This window comes from Typopeltis vanoorti, chromosome 9 (genome assembly GCF_054136105.1).
Source record: "Typopeltis vanoorti isolate ZY-2024b chromosome 9, IOZ_Tvanoo_1.0, whole genome shotgun sequence".
Lineage (NCBI taxonomy): Eukaryota > Metazoa > Arthropoda > Arachnida > Uropygi > Thelyphonidae > Typopeltis > Typopeltis vanoorti.
Genome location: NC_143557.1, coordinates 61339122 through 61359575, shown reverse-complemented (window position 1 = coordinate 61359575; position 20454 = coordinate 61339122). Strand labels below are relative to the sequence as shown.

General features: G+C 35.2%; 1 protein-coding gene across 4 annotated transcripts in view; it reads right to left on the bottom strand.

The window, feature by feature from the left end:
- The window catches only part of Prp4k (Pre-mRNA processing factor 4 kinase), a 526475-nt gene that overhangs the window by 325030 nt on the left and 180991 nt on the right, over nucleotides 1-20454 (bottom strand). For all 4 annotated transcript variants that reach the window (XR_016548872.1, XR_016548870.1, XR_016548871.1 and 1 more), the window contains exon 11: nucleotides 463-600. Coding sequence is in view for 1 of the 4 variants with exons in the window: in XM_090398529.1 (XP_090254655.1) it covers nucleotides 463-600 (138 nt within the window). In the remaining 3 variants the exon portion in view is untranslated. The remainder of the gene's footprint in view (nucleotides 1-462; nucleotides 601-20454) is intronic.

The window sequence follows — 20454 nt, the reverse complement described above, 5'->3', positions numbered from 1 at the left end:
ACTTTGTGTGGGAATGATATATATTAAAAAGCCACAACTATCAGGTTGGTAACAAACAGAAATGCTCTTCTATAAACATATATCAATAAGCTTTTAAAAGCCTATACTGGCAACTACAACTATACTTTAGTTAGATAAGACAATATATAGAGCAACAGTAACTTCCACTCTTCTTCAAATTTAAAAATATTAATAAATGATCTGTGTATGTATCATTTTTCATGTCATTAACTCCCCTGAAAACAAAATATAACATTTAAAAAACATTAAAAACTGCAAACATTTTAGGATATTTGAAATTCATTTTAAGTGAGCAATTTACAGATTATGTAATCACAATTCTTCAGTAAAAAAAAAACAAATTAAAAATTTAACCAATATTCAGATATGCTTTAAGCTAAATCATTTTTATCTAAAAAGAAAATCTGCATATAGAAACATAAATTATACATCATTACATACCTAAGTGGTTCAAATACCAAGCAAAGATGTTGTTTGTGGAAGAAGTGACGGAACAAACGTAAACAATGGAATTTGTCATCTGGATCAGCATCATTTAATCGCCGCAACATTTCCAGTTCCTTTAAGCCTGTTTTGTGCCTTTATAAAAAAAAAATGAATTTATTAAGGCTAGTGTTAACTAAGATACAATTAGAAGGTCTTTACTTTTGGTGTATTTATTAGTATTTAAATGCTAATACTTGCATGCTAAATGTTAACATTTTGCTTGTTACCAAACATTTTTATGCTAAATATATCTATATGAATGCATAAAGATTTTTAATGCTAACAACGTGAGTATTTAGAGAACTATTAAATATTACTGCATTAATGAAACAATTTCATTCTCTTATCAGAAGCTTTAAATGTAAATGACATAAACCTAAAATGTGTTTATGGAAGTTTATTTTCACTTGGCTACTATGCTACTATTTTCACTTGTCTATGCAAATTAAATATTTGGTTTAATCCTTTATCCAAGTATAAGCAAACAAAGTTTGTGCCTGAAGTGTTTTCAGGACTGGGGGCAACTTGTGGTAAAGGTGGTATAAGTTCGGATCACTTGCCTTAGTATCCCATTATGCAAAGCATATCTCCTTGCGGAGATGTATACTGCTATGCATTAAAGGAAGGGTCACTACCCAGACTGGTTTCGACCTTGATTATGGTCTCCATTTTGGAGGCTTAATGGAATGTATACAGCACTAAGAAGGATTAACATAGGTTTAATACTTCCTATATTTTGTCCTAGTCACTAGGACATCTTCGAGGATTACAAAAACAGCTAATGTAACATGAACACAAATATTATACAATACTAAGCCTAACCACGTGGGTGACACTAAAGTCCTATCTAGGTGGAGCGCCTTCTAAGGGCGGTTGTAGGTGGCCTGGAATATAAGGTGGGACCTCTGGTGATGAGTGTTTCCCAAATCTTCGGAAGCTTAATGCAACTGTATTTATTAAGATTTGGTTGATTTCTGAGAGCTGCTGCTGCTTCTAAGAATAGTCTCTCTTTCTTGAATTTGTTGCGGTGGAGCATGGTGGTTTTCTTCCAAGAGACCCTGTGTGTGTGGGGGGGGGAGGGTGTCCAAGACGTGGTCAGCCAAGCCTGACTGACCATAGTTATGTTTACAGATGTAAGACGTGTTTCTCCAGCCAGATGGATGCTGATCTGCCTATCTGTCCAAAGTACACCAGCTTAGAGGAACAGGGTACTTTGTAAACTCCAGGCAGAGAGAGAGAGATGAGGGAGCTGATCTTTAGTAGAACGGATAAGGGTAGCAAGTTTGCGGTGGGGCTTATATGCTGTGTGTAGGTTGTACTTTTTTAGAATCTTGGCTATTTTTTCGGATGTGCCGTGGATGTAGGGTATGGCATTTTTAAACTCTTGTTGACAAGAAGGACGGCAAATGGGGGAGGAACTGATTATTTTTTTGATACTGTGATCGTTGTAGCCATTGGAGAGGAAAATGCTATGTATGAGGTTAAGTTCAGTAGTGAGGGTGGTTCCACTGGAACAAAGATTGTGGGCTCTCTTGGTAAGAGTTTTAATAATGCCATATTGTTGAGAGGGGTGGTGGTGGAAGAGTTTGTGAATGTATCTGCCTGTGTGTGGGTTTTCTGTATACAGTGAAGGCAAGTGTACCATTAGGCAGGCGTGTAACTAAAGTGTCTAGGAAGGGTAAACAATTGTTCTTTTCCTTTTCCATGGTAAACTGGATTCTTGGATGTAGGCTATTGAGATGACTGAGGAAGGAGTCTAACGTGTCTGGGCCATGAGGCCAAATAGAGAACACATCATCTACATATCTCAGCCAGATAGAAAGTTTCAGTGGGGCTGAGTCTATGGCTCGTTTAGAAATCTTCCACATAAAAATTGGCAGTGGGGGGGGGGGGGGTGGAACCCATGGCAGTTCCCTCTATCTGCTTGTAGATTTTGTTCTTCCAAGAAAAATACCCAGAGTTAATGGCAAAGGAAAAGAGATCTAAGATGTCAGAAGAGAGATAAGGTGTGTGAAAATGTGGTTTTTTCTCTGTAATTTTTTTTTTTTCTATCTTTATTCTCATTTGTTTTATTTCTAACCTATTCACTTGTACTTATTTATCTCCTTACTTACTCAAACCTTACTCATCTAAAAATCCTACTCACTGCGTTATTGTTATATCTTCTTTTACTTTCTTTATACTTTATATAATATACTAATATACTTCCCTAAGAATGCCTTACTTAACTCCAACTAAGAATACTTCCTTTTCAGACACTGGCAAATTTATTTTTTATTGCTGCGCCAGCCAGAGTCCTATAATATGAGCTTATTCAAAATTCGGGGAATATTCCTAGGTTAACTGGCATTCATTCTAATATACACTAAATAGATACTGGTTCTAATTTCAGTCGTGGCCAATGATCTATTTTTACTCTAACACTCTCATTAAATTCCCTCCCGCTATGGTTCTAAATTTTTGCAAGTGGTAATTTGAATTCTCGAATCAAACATGAATCAGGCATATACAACAAAACATGTTTATTGGAACAAATTACACTTTACAGCTATAATTGGAATATGATACTAAGCTTTTCAAAATCTCTTGCTAAGTTAGTTACTCAATACTAATTTAACAGAACACTCATAGATTAACTTGGTAATCTCACACAAACTATAAAACATTAAATCTAGCTAATTATGTTACTCAAAAACCAAACTCTTATTTCATGCTACATTAAAATACATCTCACAACCCATTACTATTCTGATATAAATCATCTACAAAATTTCAAATTCACATATCTCAGTCACATGCAGCTAAGGTTTCACTCTTGACATTGCTTTGTTTATCAGAATTACTCTATCTCAAATTACAAATGCTTATTATAGTCTACTATGAATTGTCCACTTAATATGATCTAACATTAAATTCTGTCTCATTCAAACATACAGTAAAGGTCTTTACATTACCCAATGTTTTCTTCCGAAAGTCTGTTAACGGCCATGTGTAGTTTCGGGTCCTCCTTCGATCGTTTGCTTCCGTAATAGGCTTACGACTATGCCGTCCATTTTACATTCTTCCCAGACTCGAACTTCTCACTGCCTCGATACAGCACATTCTCTGCTCCTACTTGAGTGGGACATCTCTCTCTCGCTCGTCCCTACTCCATCGCTAGAGATGAATCCTTGAAGTGAAGTCGGGAACAACCAGAAAAAAGCCTGCATTATCGCATGCATTCGCTTATATTTCGTCCCTTCTTTCCCATACGACCCTTCATCATCATGCCTCTAAGGTGATCCTCCAAATCCTAGCTACCGTTAGGTGCTGTATTCCAGGAATCCCGCTTGTGTTATGTTCCTCGTACGTTGTAGCTGGCAGCATTAAGGCCGATAGGTGCGTATGCAACTCGACCTTTGCACTTGTACTCTTAACTTCTTTGGCGACTTATTAAGTTTAAGACAGCTTAATGGGACAAGATTATACTACAATTTCCTTATTAAAATTCATTAATCCTATAATCCTTCAGTTTAACTTTCAACTATAAGATTTTTCTAGTGCAATTTACATGTTATTACATAAAATTCCTTTACAACAAAATTCAGAACTGTGTGCTGTCAACCAGGTATTATCTGAGTTAGCCAAATTCTTATGTTAGATTCTGAAAGAATAATTTCTCAAAAATCGTCCATTCAGGATCTAACAGGTGGCAGTTAAGGGAATATTGGTAAACAAAGAGGAGATATCAAAGCTTTCCAATATGTCTGCTGCGTTATTCAAGGTTAAATTTCTATGAGAGCTTTAAAGTGTGTAGAGTTTTTTATATAGGATGTGGACCTTCCAGTGAGAGAGAGAGAGAGAGAGAGAGAGAGGGGGGGGGTCAGAGAGTTGGCCAGCTGTTTAGACAGTCTGTAACAAGGTGCGTTGGTGGCATCTACTATAGGTCTAAGTGGGGAATTGGGTTTGTGGATTTTTGGTAAACAGTATATTCGGGGGGGGGGGGGGGGGGCAGAAAGGTTTACGTTTTTTTGTGATGTCAGGGGGCCAAGAAGATACTTTTTTAAATAAGATTTTTAATTTCTTAACTTGTGTTTTTGTGGGGTCGTGTTTCTAGCGGGATGTAGGTAGCGTGATCCCGAAGGATAATATTCATTTTACGATTGTATTCACTGGTATTAAGAACAGCTGAGTGCTGTATACATTCCATTAAGCCTCCAACATGATGTCCTCACAGCACTTAATCCTCTACACATGAATGATTATGGTCTCGTCAGTGGGAGCCAGACTCAGAGGTGGTAATACTAAGGTGGAAGTAATGCAGAAGTCATATCACCATATACCAGTTGCCAACACCTTATTATTAAAATTCTCTGGAATAGAGATAGTTGATGGAAGTTTTTTCCGCCTTGGCTATGCTATCAATTATATATTTGGTTTAATCCTTTATCCAAGTGAGAAAAAAAACTTCCATCAACTATAATGAATTTAGTTTAATCCTTTATCCAAGTGTAAGCAAACAAAGTTTGTGCCTGAAGTATCTTCAGGATTGAGACAACTCATGGTAAAGGTGGACCAAGCTCTCATCACTGCTTGTCTTAGTATTATCTCCCATAATGCAAAGCACATCTCCTTGCATACATGTATATTGCTATGCATTAAGGGAAGGGCCACTACCCAGACCGGGTTTCGACCTTTATTGAGGTCTCATGAGTGGGAGCCAGATCCAGAAGTGGTGATACTAAGGTGGAAGCAATGGAGAAGTCATATTTACCTATACTGGGTCTGGCTCCCACTGACAAGACCTCAATAAATCCAGAAGTGGTGATACTAAGGTGGAAGCAATGGAGAAGTCATATTTACCTATACTGGGTCTGGCTCCCACTGACAAGACCTCAATAAAGGTCGAAACCGGTCTGGGTAGTGGCCCTTCCCTTAATGCATAGCATTATACATGTCTGCAAGGAGATGTGCTTTGCATTATGGGAGATATAAATGCAAGTAGTGATGAGAGCTTGGTCCACCTTTACCATGAGTTGCCTCAGTCCTGAAGATACTTCAGGCACATACTTTGTTTGCTTACACTTGGATAAAGGATTAAACTAAATTTATTATAGTCTAACCAAGTGGAAAAAACTTCCAACATCTTCCATCAACTATCTCTGATCCAGAGAATTTTAATAATAAGGTGCTGACACCAGAGGCAAATTCTCCATTCTTGCTGTGCAAGCTCATTACTTGAGAAAGAAGTACTATTTATTTGTTAATAAATGCATGCATTTATAAGCATTCCATTTAGGCTTTTATTTTTGTAGACAGAGGACGCCTTAAGCTTGTGCAGTAATAATTGAGCTTTGCGTTGTGCATCGAAGGCTGATGCTTGCTCGTCTAGTCAAAGCTACCTTGGCTTGCTCGGTTGTAGGAGCTTCCAAGCAGCAGCAGCACTGTGATTTCATGCGTGTGCATAGCTATTTACATCGTCTCACTCTGTTGCTTAAACACAGGCCATTAGCAGTCAAATTAGCTCTAGCTAATGAGCTTCAGCCAGACTTTACTTGTGCATGTTGCTTGGGAAAATTAAGTTACAACCAACTTTTTATGACGATGTTATTGACCAGTTCATAAAGAATTCTACCATATGGTAGAATTTGTATTCAAGTAGCTAAATTGAAAAAGATAGAATATCATAACTTTCATAACAATTATGTCATGAGCCATAACGAATAAATCACGTTAATGAGACACGCACATTGTCACGCACAATACCAATTTTTTGTATGAATTAGAACCATCAGTTATAACCTAGTCTGTAACCTTCATTTTAGCTTACTAGTTTGTATTCCCTGAGGATGCCAATAGAAAAATTGGCAAAACATGTAGGAGGATAAAATAAAGCTACTTGACAAAGATTATATAAAAAAAGTGTAATAGATAGAATATCATTTGTAAAATAAATGTTCTATTTGTATGATTAAATGTACATAAATTTCTAAATATATAGTTTTAAATGGTCAGTAATTCATTATTCTGCTAATCAGACTTCACTCCCTGAATGATAACAAGAGCAAGAGTGAATTGCAAGACCAGCATTCGCCCCTGGTTGACACTTTTTGGCAACTGGTATATGGTGATATAACTTCTGCATTACTTCCAGCTTAGTATCACCACCTCTGGGTCTGACTCTCACTGACGAGACCTCAATACAGGTCGAAACTGGTTGGAAACATGGGTGATGAATGGCAATGCTGTAGCCCATGAAGTTTTAACTGAGGCTCGGCTGTTGCTGTCACCCAGGTCCTGGGGAAGGGGGATGAATATCAATGCTGCAGCCCATGAAGTTAACTACCGAGGCACGGCTGTTGCTGTTATCCCTCAGATGATATATGAGCAAATGAGCGGCTATACTCGGTGGTGGGATGAGCCTGCCATTGGGGTAGCGCCAACGCTGAGAGTTCTTCTCAGTGGCAAGGTGAGCCTGTTACTGAGGGGAACAATGCTGAGTTTTTGGAGTTTGACCTGTACGTGAACATTCAATAAAGGTCAAAACTGGTCTGGGTAGTGACCCTTCCCTTAATGCATAGCAGTATACATGTCTGCAAGGAGATGTGCTTTGCATTATGGGAAACTAAGGCATGTGATCAGAACTTATACCACCTTTACCATGAGTTGCCCCAGTTCTGAAAATACTTCAGGTGTAAACTTTGTTTGCTTACACTTGGATAAAGGATTAAACCAAATATATCATTGCTAAAATATGTTTGAACTTAGAGAAATTTCTTCTAACTAATATTCCCAAATTATTATCAAAAAATTAGGTTAACCTTATATGCTAATGTTATTAAGCTGAGCAACAATGCAACATTTTAGCAAAATGTCAAATTCTGGAGAGTTAAAGGAGGGAAGAATCATTATATCTGCTGGTAGCAGGTTGACGTGAGTTGTTTTGAATTACAGGCAAGACAACAAGTTTTTGAAGAGTGAAGTGTTTATTAACTGTGTGTGTGTTTCTGGATAGTTTGGCTGTTTAGTGAGATGAAAAAGCCAAATTTAGAAAAGGGAAAGCTGCTGCTTCTGCAGTGACAGAGTAGACATCTGTATACTTACATGGTAATGAGTCAAGAAAATTATGATTTACCAAAGGTCATGAAGATGCTAGAATAAAACTCGAAAGCTGAAGACAGAACAAAACATAGGAAGAAATGGTGAAAAGTCGGAGTTTGTCAATTACAATAAATTCATCTTAGGATCTAAATTTTTATAATATGCATAGTATGTTGTAAAATACTCGAAAATAGTCTATCTGAAATCCCATGAGATTATTATTATTTATTTATTCATTTTTTGCAAAAATCTGCTTTCTGAACTGTGATTTACAACTAAATAATGTTCATCTGTATCAGTATATTTAAAATCGTATAACTGAATTTTAAAGTTAATTTAAAATTCAGTTATTAAAGCTGCAACAACACGATTTGGAAAAAAAAGTTGGTTTATCATGGATTTTGTAATTGATAACAAGTGAGAGCAACTTACAAAATATTGCAGTTATAAAAAAATGCATTTTCAGAGCACAAATGTAATTACTAAATACACATTTTCAGTATTAACAAGAAAATTGCAGAAACATAGAAGTTGCAATTGAAAGCGGAAAAACTAAACATAAGTGCCAGCAAGCATGCTGTATGTTGTGAACCTTAAAATTATAATCTCTCTCCATATATGAATAATTTTCAATGCATGATCGATGATCTTCCAGCAAACACTTTAATGAAACAATAATGCAAATTTAGTATATGCATTATATGTATATGTAAAAAAGTACAATTAATTCTCTTTTTACACAGCTTTATTATTAAAAAAAAAAAAAAAAAAAAAAAAAAAAAAAAAAAAAAAAAAAAAAAAATCAGCTAAGGACTTTTTATTATGAGCCTGTGTAGCTCAGTGGATGTGGCGTTTGCACACCATCGCGCTAGGCCGCACGAAGGAAGTCTTGGTTTCGAGTCTAGTCGGCGACTAGAGGAAATTTTTCTAAGCCTTTTTTCGACCGGTTCCCGAGTTAGTCGATCTCTGGCACGGGCAAGCAGGTTTTTCCTCCCGGAAACTCGGGTTTTTCGTCCTGTAAACTCAAGAAAATCGACCGTAGAACCCACATTATTTCAGACATTAAATATATTGTGTTAGGGTTAGGGGCCACGAGATGGCGGCACATTTGAGCCGTCTCTCTTCACTGCGTACCGCTTAATTAGTGATAGCTTTGGGCCATCTGTCTCTGATTGGTACCAGTGGAGATTGAACTGCCCACTCAGTCTCCCCGTGCCAGAGATCGACTAACTCGGGAACCGGTCAAAAAAAAGGCTTAGAAAAATTTCCTCTAGTCGCCGACTAGACTCGAAACCAAGTCTTCCTTCGTGCGGTCAAGCTCCGTGGTATGCAAACGCCACATCCACTTTATTATTATTATTATTATTATTACTTGACACCTTCAGGGAATCCAAAGACTCATCGAGGTAGGACATCTACTCTACAACTCTCATTTTAGAAATTATGGACTTTACAACCGTGTTATAAATAACTATTTTAATTTCCTGATGTTTCGACCTTCATATTAAGGTCATCATCTGGAGTATATACAAATATACAAGGACAAGCTGAGTTACATTTCACACAGAAAGCTAAAGAAATAATGATTTGATCACCGGTTATTCTACTGACATGACCTGTAGTGAAAAAAAAAATAATACAGATAAAATTACAAATTAATTAATTATTTAGAAACTACATCAAGGCTAAATTCTACTTAAGATAACATGAGAGAAACATTCTTTCTTGTAGATAGTTTTCTTACAGTAACAATGTTATCCTTTTTTTGAACATTACAATTGTTATATTAGATTTAGGATTCTGGATTATCTACAGTCATGTTTATAGTTAACTCTTAAGGGGAAAGGTTCCGTGAGTAGAATATGTGCCTTCCATATGCTTGAGATTTTTTGACCACCATTACTGTTCAGATTGCGGTGATTGATAAGAATCTTACATGATTCCTGAAATTTGCATTCATACCATGTTTTGGTGTGACGTAAACAACTGGTGCTTTTCCAGTCAACAATTCTATGTAAAGTGTTCAGGGCATGATCAGAAAAGCCAGCTTCACCATAGTTATTATATTTAATGTGTCATTTATGTTCCTTTTGTCTGATAGGAACTGTGTGTCCTGTTTCCCCTATATATGGTAGATTACAGGTGCAATAAATATGGTATACTCCGGCGGGGGGGGACAGCGGAGAGAGTGGGTCTTTGGATGAGTTGAGAAAGCTTTTTAATTTTGGGTGGCTTTGGGGTTGTATATTTGTAGTATTCTGTTTATTTTATCTGATGTCCCTTTAATGTAAGAAATGGTTATAGTTTTATTGTAGTCTGGTTTATCTTTGTTTTTTATTGAGGTCTTGTATATAGAGAATTTTGTTAATAGTGTTTTGACTGTAACCATTTTTTAGAAAAGTATTGCTGATAACTTTAAATTCGTCTTTCAGAGCTTGTTCTTTGGAGCAGATCTTCAAAGCCCTGTTTTTTAGAGTATTAATGACGCCTAGTTTTTGCATTGGGTGGTAGTAGGAGTTTATGTGTATATATATTGACCCACATGTGTCAGTTTCCAGTATACATAGTGAAGGAAAGACTGCCAAAAGGAAGACACGTGACAAGTGCATCTAGAGATGGAAGCGTGTTCTGTTTTTCAATCTCAATCGTGAACTGTATGCGTTTGTGTTGTTTGTTTAGGTGGCTAAGGAAAGTGTCTAGCGGCCATGGGGCCAGATCGTGAAAACATCATCAATGTATCTAAGCCAGACTCTGGGTTTTAAAGGAGTGGAATCTAGAGCATGTTGCTGAAAATGTTCCATACAAAAGTTAGCAATGGGGGGGGGATTAATGGTGAGCCCATGGCTGTGCCTTCTTTTTGTAGGTAGAAAGCATTTTGCCATACAAAATAATCAGAATGTAATACATGTGCAAAGAGCGGCGTGATATCTGGAGGGAATTGTTTCTGTAAAAGAAGGATTGTGTCACTGATTGGGACATTCGTAAAGAGGGCAAAGACATTAAAACTGACTAATAAATCATCTTTTTCTAATGTAATGTCTTTGATTATGTTTATGAAGTGTTGTGTGTTTCTGATGTAGGAGGGGGGAATGACCTACCAACTCCTTGAGTGTTGCTGCTAATTTCTTGGCTAGGTGATAATTCGGGCTGTCTATACCTTTGACTATCGGCCGGAGTGGTGTGTTTTGTTTGTGTATCTTTGGTGGACTGTAAATTCTTGGGGAATGAGTGTAGTGCTGAAGTAATTTTTTGACTGTATCTTCGGCCATGTAGTAATTGATTTAAGTAGTTTCTCTGTTTTCTTTTTTTATTCTATTGATTGGATCGTAGTTAACAAGTTGGTATATGTACTATTGTCCAAGACTAGCAGATTCGTTTTATCAAAATAAGTGGAAATTAAAATACCTTACAACCGACATACGCGATATGTGGCTGTAAGGTCCATGATTTCTAAAATGAATGCTGATCACCGTGCAACACTAAAAGAAAGGACTCTACAATTCTCTATCTTCACCAACCACAAACTACACCAATGCCATCTACTGCCCATCACTACCACTAGTATTTTCACAATCACAAACATCCAAGCCCATGGTGAGATATGAACCCGCAGCCTTTTGGCTGGACAGCGGATACGCTAACCACTTGGCCAACCAGGCTGGCCCATTATGACCAACGAGGCCATTTGAACACTGTTCAAATGGCACTTATTTTTAAAATTTCTGTTTGAATTTAGTTCCGTTGAAAAAGGTATTTCTATTATAATTATTTCCTGGTACGGTATAAATGTACTTAAACTTGAATTCTGGGACCCCCCCCCCCGCTCGATGTTTTAAATATCAGGGATTACTCTAAGCTACAGAATGTAGACAAATGCCAAGTAGAACTTACATGGTGAAATCACAAAAATGTGTTAGTGGCTTCAAAGTAGCTAAGGATCATGTGACTATTATTTTGCAGCAATGCTTCAGGAGATCATATATTAAAACCATTACTCATTAATTGATCCCTAAACTGCAGGCAATGAAAGGTGTGGATTTTAACAAGTTTAAAGTGCACTGGAAGGCAAATAAAAAAAGGTTGGGTTACAAAAGAAATTTTTAATGAATGGTTCCATCAATGTTTTGTTCCAGAAGTTAAACACTATTTGATGAACAAAAATCTGGACTTTTAAAGTTTTATTGATTATAGATAATGTGCCTGTTGAGCCTGTTTTAGAACCCTAATGTGGAATTTTGTTTTCTGCCACCTAATACAACATCCTCAATCCAACAACTAGACGAGGGTGTGATCGCTACCTTCAAAACTTACTACATAAGAAGAATAGTCCAATACATTTCGGATAAACTAAATAAGGATAATATACAGTTAACTCTCATATAACGCGGTACTTATACAACACGGTCTACAAATTGTAGTAACCCTTGTTGAACACGGTACTTATACAATGTGGTTTCGATATAAGACAGTCTACAAACTGTAGTAATCCTTTATCTTTTCATATATTTTTCAACGCCCGACTTAAAAATCAAATTTTATCTTCGTTAAATTTGCGTCTGCCTGTATCCCGCATGTAGTTATAAGCAGCGAATTTATATTAGGGGAAATACCCTTTAGCATGCATGTACGTCAATTGTTTACGTATAAAGTGTTTAAAACCATTTAACTCCATACCCCCCCACCCGTATTTACAGACTCCCAAAACTACATAAAGAAAATTTGCCATTACATCCCATAGTGGATGGCATTGATTCCCCACATACAAACTAGCTTAACATTTGGCCAAAGCTCTCACACACACACACTATACTGGCAACACCTTCACACACAAAAAACTCAGCCCACTTCAAAGCCAGTATAGAAAAACCTTACACTCAAACACACTGACGTAATGGTCAGTTTTGATGTCTCCTCCTTATTCACAAATGTCCCACTCAAAGAATCCTTAAAGCTAATCCAAGCTAATTTCCTCCCGATATCACAGCCCTATTTCAGTTCACAATGAACTCAGGCTATTTTGTTTGGCAAGGAAAATTCTACAAATAAATAGAGGGGACAGCCATGGGTTCTCCATTCTCCCCACCCTTGGCAATTTTTATATGGACACTTTTGAAGAGAAAGCCTTAAACTCTGCCCCACAAAAATCAACCATATGGCTTTGCTGTGTTGATGATGTGTTCGCTATTTGGCCACATGGCTCTGATGCACTCCTCTCCTTCCTAACACTTAAACAACCAACACCCCAGAATCAAATTCACCGTGGAAGAGGAAAAAAACAACTACCTTCCTTTCTTAGACACACTAGTCATCCACCAACCTGATGGAACCTTGGTTTTCTCAGTCTATAGAAAAACCCACCCATACAGGCAAATACATTCACCAACAATCCCCCCCACCACCACCACACACACACAACAATATGGGGTCATTAAGAGACTACACACCAGAGCTAAACTTATCTGTTCAAATGACAACGCCCTAACCACAGAACTAAACCACATTCTCAACATTTTCTCAGCCAATGACTACCACTGCAAAAAAATACCGAAACCCCCCAGAACAAGGATTACTCTAAATCCTACATCCGAGGCACCTCAGAAAAAATTACAAAAATCCTAAAAAAACACGACTTAACTTCTTGTTACAGACCATATAAAAAATTGGCATCCCTTATTCGCTCTACTAAAGGCCAACCTCCCCCCTAGACCTACCTGGGGTATACCAGGTCCCTTGCAGCTGTAAGCTGTCCTACTTCGGTCAAACAGGCAGGGCAGCTAATATCAGAATTTCAGAACACAAGGACTACATCCGGTTTCACCAATACAGTGACTCTGGTCTTGCAGACCATGTGCTTGATACCCGCCATAGAATACGGTGGAAGAAAGCCACGATAATACACCGTAGTAAATTCAAATATGAAAGGCTTTTCATGGAATCAGCCTCAGCCCTAAGAAACAATCCAAATCTCAACAAATTTGGTTGCATGAGACTGCCCCAAATTTAGGAAACTTACATCAGAAGACCTTCAGCCCAATCACCCAAGAATACCAACATTGCCCACTAGGAGGCACCATCAGGACTTTTAGGAGAAAGAATAGCTTCCTGCTTCGTCCTCATTTACTGTTTGTTGTGCTTGCGTGCACGTGTCTTGTTTTTAAGTTCCTGTGAAAATGGCAACGTGATGTTGCCGAAATATTGGAAGTGTATTAAAATATATTTTAATGTATATACTAGTATACGTTGTAACTTCCTTAAGCTATTTAGTAAAAATAAAGTGTTTATTGTTGAAAATTGTCTTCGTTTTCTGCAAGGAAAGCGCATTAAAAATCATGTGTGTTAATCTCAAGCTGAGCACTTTATTTTTTGGTGAGTTACATACAATATGTAATGGTGTTTCTTTTTATGTAAAAAAAATTATTTTCATAGTAATGGCGACTTAGAGCACTTTTGCGCTATACGCGTTTGTTAATAGGAATAAACCCACTCACTGTAAACTTCCAAGGTAACAATTGAACAAAATTGAAGATACATTCGGTTTCGATCAGCACATGAGACTCAACCTTCGCGAACTTCTTCATAAATGCTCTAACTCTTCAATAGTGAATTAATTGATGGAGAAATAAATTTAAATGAGGAGGTACTAGTACAAATAAAAGATGTCGTCGAACAAAATGGCGGGAAAGTTTTGCCGAAGATTCTCATTGTGATGAATCCATTAAAGAATTCAGTTTAAAGAAATTAGCAGAAGGATTGGACTTGGCAAAAAGTTATTTTATGGATAATGATCTCTCAATGGAGCGCTCTGGAAAATTCACGAGACAACTGAATATTTGTTTAGCTCCATATTATGAACTTAATAAAAAATTGCAGCATAGTGGTAAGCAAGGTAGTATTACTGACTTCTTGATAACTAAACCAGCCGAAGTATGCAATGAGAATTATACTAATGATGCCTAAGAGATTTCAAGTGATGATAACATCCGACCACTCGTAAATAAAGAATATCTACGAAATGTTAGTTTTGAAGAGAGTGATGATGATTAAAATATATACTTTATTTTGCCTAAAACATTTATGTATTATGTGCAATGAAGGTTATGTACAATTTATAATTTTTTATAATTTATACTATGTATTTGTTTCATAGTTTACATGTTTTCTTAACTTACGTGAATTACCTGAATTAAATAAAAATATATTTTTGTTGGATGTCACTGTTTATATAATGTTAAAAAAAAAATAACGATTTCCGAACCTAACCCTACTTATGTGATCTGAGTCTCGCATAACGCGATTTACATAATGCGGCATTTTTGTGGAACCTAACATTCATGTTATACGAGAGTTACCAGTACTGACAGTTATTGATGCGAGGAAGAAATTTTCTATTTTGGATTGCATCAAACTTGCTATGGTGGCGTTATCAGAATTGAAACCATCAACTTTAAATGAATGATGGACAGCTACTTGGCCAGAATGTGAGAAAAATAAAAACTCTGTACCTATGCATACAACTGAATATTCCAACATCATCAGATTAGCATGTGTAGTTGGTGATTTTTCGTCAGCAGATATTAAAGAATTGATGGTTGACAAGACTGTTAGTGATGACAAAATAATAGAAGCTGTCCTTGAGAATCTTAATGAAAAAGAAATGATGATGATAAAGTGATTCTACTCACTGCAGGAATAATTACAGAAGGGCTTCAAATGGCTAGTAAACTTGCAAGGTTATTTTCTTACACGTAATCCAAAAACTGAACCAGCTGAACAGTTTAAACGTGAACTGAATTCATGTATGGTGCGATATGAAAAATTATATAAAGATCTAGTCAAAACAAGATTTCAAAGATTAATTACAGAGTTTGTGGTAAAAAAAAAATCGACCTTGAGAATTATTGGAAATTAGTGCTAATTTAGTTTATTTTAATGAAGAAAACGTTTCGCCATTGCACTATGAACAGGACGGCCAAAGTGCTTCAAGTGATGGAAGTGATTTAATTCCAGCCTCACACAAAAGAATGTTGCTACTGTCAGAAAGTGATGGCGAATAAAATTTAACTAATAACCATTGATGTTCTTGGATTCTTTTTTACCTATTAACAAATTATCTTCCCATTTTCCTTCTCCTAAAGACAAACGTTCAACTATATTTCTTCCTGGAGTTTATCAAATTTCCTGCAACTGTGATCTCTCCTATTTTGGACAAACTGGGCGTTCTCTTGAAAAAAGAATCCAAGAACATCAATCCTCCATTCATCACAACAAATCTGAAAAATCTGGATTGGCTCAGCACGGGATTGAAACTAACCACAACATCCTTTGGTCAAAAACTCGCCTCTTACATAGATCCGGTTATAAATTTGAACGTTTATTCAAAGAAAGTGTAGAGGCCTTACTCCATCGTCCTAACCTGAATTGGAATGACTGTATATCTATATCAAAAATCTGGGAAAGTCTAATCAGGATAACTCATTAATTCATATTAATTTTATGTTATTTAATATTATTAATTAATATCTTTATTTCAATCATATCTCTGCTTAAAAATATTCCCTTTAATACTTAGTGATATAACATCACACAGCTTAAATGATCTATTGTTAGTATTCCACCTTGTATTTTTTTTAAAACTGTTCTTGTAGTGCCACTGAAGATGGTCTGCTATTTCCAGACCGAAATATTTGGTTAATTAAATATCTTTCTTGTGTTTACGTGCATATATTATTCATTAATGATAAATAATCAGTACTGAATAAACTGAAAAAAAAAAATAGCAACTCATATATATCATTCCAAGGCATGTATGAAAGAAAACTTAAATTAGTTACCATCTACATTAGGCCAACCTCAATAAAAATCTTAAATATCTGAATTCATCCCTCAAACCATTCCCACTATCTCAATGATTTCCCCCCTTTCACAAGCTTCTTAGTATCAGCATGTTATTATACCTCTAAGGATTCTCATCAGCCATAACTAAGCAGAAATATGGCTACTTTCAGAATACAGAACATAGAAAATAGTGTTATTATTATTATTATTGTTGTTGTTAGTAGTAATAGTAATTACTAAATGTGGGATAAAGGGACTTTTGTCATGTATGTATCAATTTATGTCAGAAAACTTATTTGTTATCATAATGTAAACTGTATTCTATAACAGCATAGTGATAGTAACAATAATTATGTAACAATAATATATTCTATTATTCTCATTCACTCAGGAAGAACAAATAAAATAAGATTAACTATTATTAATCAATATTAATAATAGTTATAGTTATTATCAAATTTTTATTTCTAATGGGGAAAGAAAGAAAATACAGTTACTATTAGAACATGCAATTTTCAGAATACGTATTATGAGATAACATAATATGAGATAACATGAGCAGAAGATGCTCATGTTATCTCATAATACTCATATTCTGTTTTTCATGAAATTTCAATTTTTATCAAGTGGGAAAACATGCTACGATTGAAAAGTAAATTATTTCACCAAAAAAATAAAAAATAATAAAATTAAATAAATAATAATCCCTTGGCAACACAAACAGCACATTGATATAATATGAATTCCAAATTTCTTGTGTGGGAGATTTATATACCTTGATTGTATTCCAAACAATTCTGAATAGTAGGCTAAATCATTCTCTGAGATGTTTTATTTCTTAATTTTTGAAACATTCTGTGTATTACAATCTCATTTAATGCAACTGTTTTTGAAATTTGCATATCATAAAATTGTTTTTAGTAAATAAGAATACAGTTTGTCGAAAGTGAAACTTCATCTACTAAATTTTCATAGCAGCGTGGACAACAGATTAGAAAATTTCCAAGTAGTACTAATAATATTTTTTATTACAAAACAGCAAAGTTTTGTAATAAAAATTTCTGCTACAATAAAGTTTGTTAAGTTCAACAATATTATTGCCTTATTTCTTTTTCTTGTGTGGGAGAAAAAAAGGTAAAATGTCACTTTTATAATTATATCAGATGTTCTGTTAGCAAAAATAGTAAGAAAATAATCATTTCCATTTTCTTTTCAAAATAAAAAGAATGAACACTGTAAATCCACCCAATGAAAAAGAAAATACTACATAGTTTTCTTCTGCTATTATTTGTTTTTTTCCTTCTAATACAAAGAAGAAATCTCTGCACAAAACATGAGAGAATACAAAAGGGTAAACACTTGTAAATTGAATACATTATAACTAATAGAGAAATCATGCCAGAAAAAATTATTTATGTAAGAGTTCTAACATCAGCAGATATAACGACATTTTCTTCTAGTTTAGATACATGGCATTGCTGAAGTAGCTAAACTTTTGCTAATATTTTACACTAAAATTCATGAGCATATTCCCAAAGTAATTTATTGTGTAACAATTGTGTTGCGAGCGATTTTTAAAATAAATTCTCTAAAAACTATCTGCAGATTGAATACGTCTATAAACCTACCCTACCCTCAAAAAATTATTATGTAACACATATGTGCCTTTTCTTTTAAATAATTCAAATCATTTTTTCAAGTTAATTGTATCAAATAATTTATAATTTTTCGATAATAAAAGTGAAACTGATCATTATAAATTAAGAAATTATTTTGGTATAAATACTGTATCAGCCTGTAAAAGAAATGTAGAAATGTCAGTATTTCTGTGTTAGGATGTCTGCTAATCAACAATTGAAAACGAAACAAGACATTCTTAACGTATTCTGTACTATAGCTTGAGGCACTTTAGTGTGACTTCTGGAGAACTGTTCTCTCTTTTCTTTCTCGATAGCAGTGAGAGTAATCTAAGCCTTTTTTTGCTTTACCTCCAGCTGAGAGGATTATTAATGAGTATTTCTAAGACTTACGTTATTTCAGAAATAGCAACCATCAGCAATAGAAATAGTAATATTTAGAATTGTTTTTTTAAGAAAAAAGAAACAAAAATAACACTATTGAACTTTCTTTTGTGTGGTATGCATATAAACAGTTTTACATGGTGAAAATATAGCATAGTATTTCTAAAACTTCAAATAATTTCAGCAGACAGCTGATTTTAGATTGCAAAAAAAAAATAGTCCAGAATTAGAAGCTTCGACGGTACAATATTACAATATTCTTTTGACAAAAGGGTAAATGAAGTAATAGATTTTGAACACTATCCATGAAAGCTTTCACACCAGTAGACATTTAGAGTAGTATATAATTGAGTTCCAGAGAAGAAGGGGGGGGGGGGGCAGTAGAAAATCCTTAAAGTGAGCATAAATTCTGAATCATTTCATATAGGATATCGTTCATATTATTTTTTCAACATGTCTATGGTGGTTGTGCACTGGATACCATAGTAATATGCATCCTACATAAAAAAAAAAAAAAAAAAAAAAAAAAAAAAAAAAATCATGACACACGATTTAAACTGCAAAAAGATAAGATTTCAGATAAGAAAAGCAAAAATAAATTTACAGACAATGGATAACTTATGGAAAATGAAATAAGTGAGGCTTCTGGCATAGCTGAGACTGCTGGAAACATGTAAATCATGAGTGCCCTCATGGTTGTGACGCATGGGTAATTGGAAAAGACCGAGTCAAATATCCAGTTTCGAAAAAACATGTTACAAAAAGATTTTAAGAATTGGATGGGTGAAAAAAACAAATGAAGAACTATATAACCAAGAGAATCTAATGTACAAAATAATCTGAAACAAACAAACCAAGAAGAGAATGGTAAGATAATGTGAAGAAGTAGTGCAGAGAGTTTGCAGGATTTGAGTCACTTGGCAATGGACAGAGAGATATGGCAAAAGAATGCAGAAACAAGCATTGCACCTGTTAATCATGTCAGCTGTGCCAGTTATGTTAAAAAATCTGCCTGTAAAAACAGTACCAATCTGTTTTATCTCTTTAAAGAGACTGATTTTTTAAATCAAGTGTTACGTAAATATCATCATCATCATCAAATTCCTGCAATGTACCCTCAAGGGGTGTACAGGATATGATAGTACTACATGAAAAAAACTACATCATTATTAATTTCCTATCTAAAATTTTCCTCCAAATCAGTCTGTTACTTGTCAAGACTCCAACATTATTAGATCTTATATTTCTATCGTCTAAAGCACTTTGTACTGTATCAACCCACCTACACCTTGGTCTTCCTCTGGGTCGTTTTGCTGCCAACCTGGCAGAGAACACTTGTTTTGCTAATCTTTCATCGCCCATTCTGTTTAAGTGACCATACCACCTGAGATTAGCTCTGCTAACGCATTCCTGGATGCTGACAATGTCAAGTTCTTTCCTAATATCCTCGTTTTTAATATGATATTGCCATTGATGACATCTGTTCACGCCTATAATCTTTCTCAGGACTCTCATATCTGTGGTCTCTAGTCTTTGGTGAAGTGTTTTACTTCTGACCCAGCTCTCAGATCCATAAGTTAAAACTGGTTTGAACACTGTCTTGTACACAGCTAATTTAGTGTTCCGACTAATTTCTCCCTTATTCCATATGAATTTATTCAATTGACTTCCCACCATACCAGCTTTGCTGATTCTGTTGTCTATTTCTATATTTAATTTACCATCTTCAGTAAAAATCGTGCCTAAATAGCTGAAATGTTTTACTTGTTCCACAGGTTCTCCATTCACAACACAGTTGATATTTTCAATGATTCTGCCTATTTTCATTGTCTTTGTCTTTTTATTGCTGACCTTCATACCATATCTATTACACCAGCTATTCAATTTAATCAGAGAATCTTGCAGACTTGTAGCAGATTTATTTAGAAGTATAACATCATCTGCATAAAGCAAAGAGCTGACATTAACATTTCCAATTTTGATATCATGTTTCATACTACTTTCCTTCATA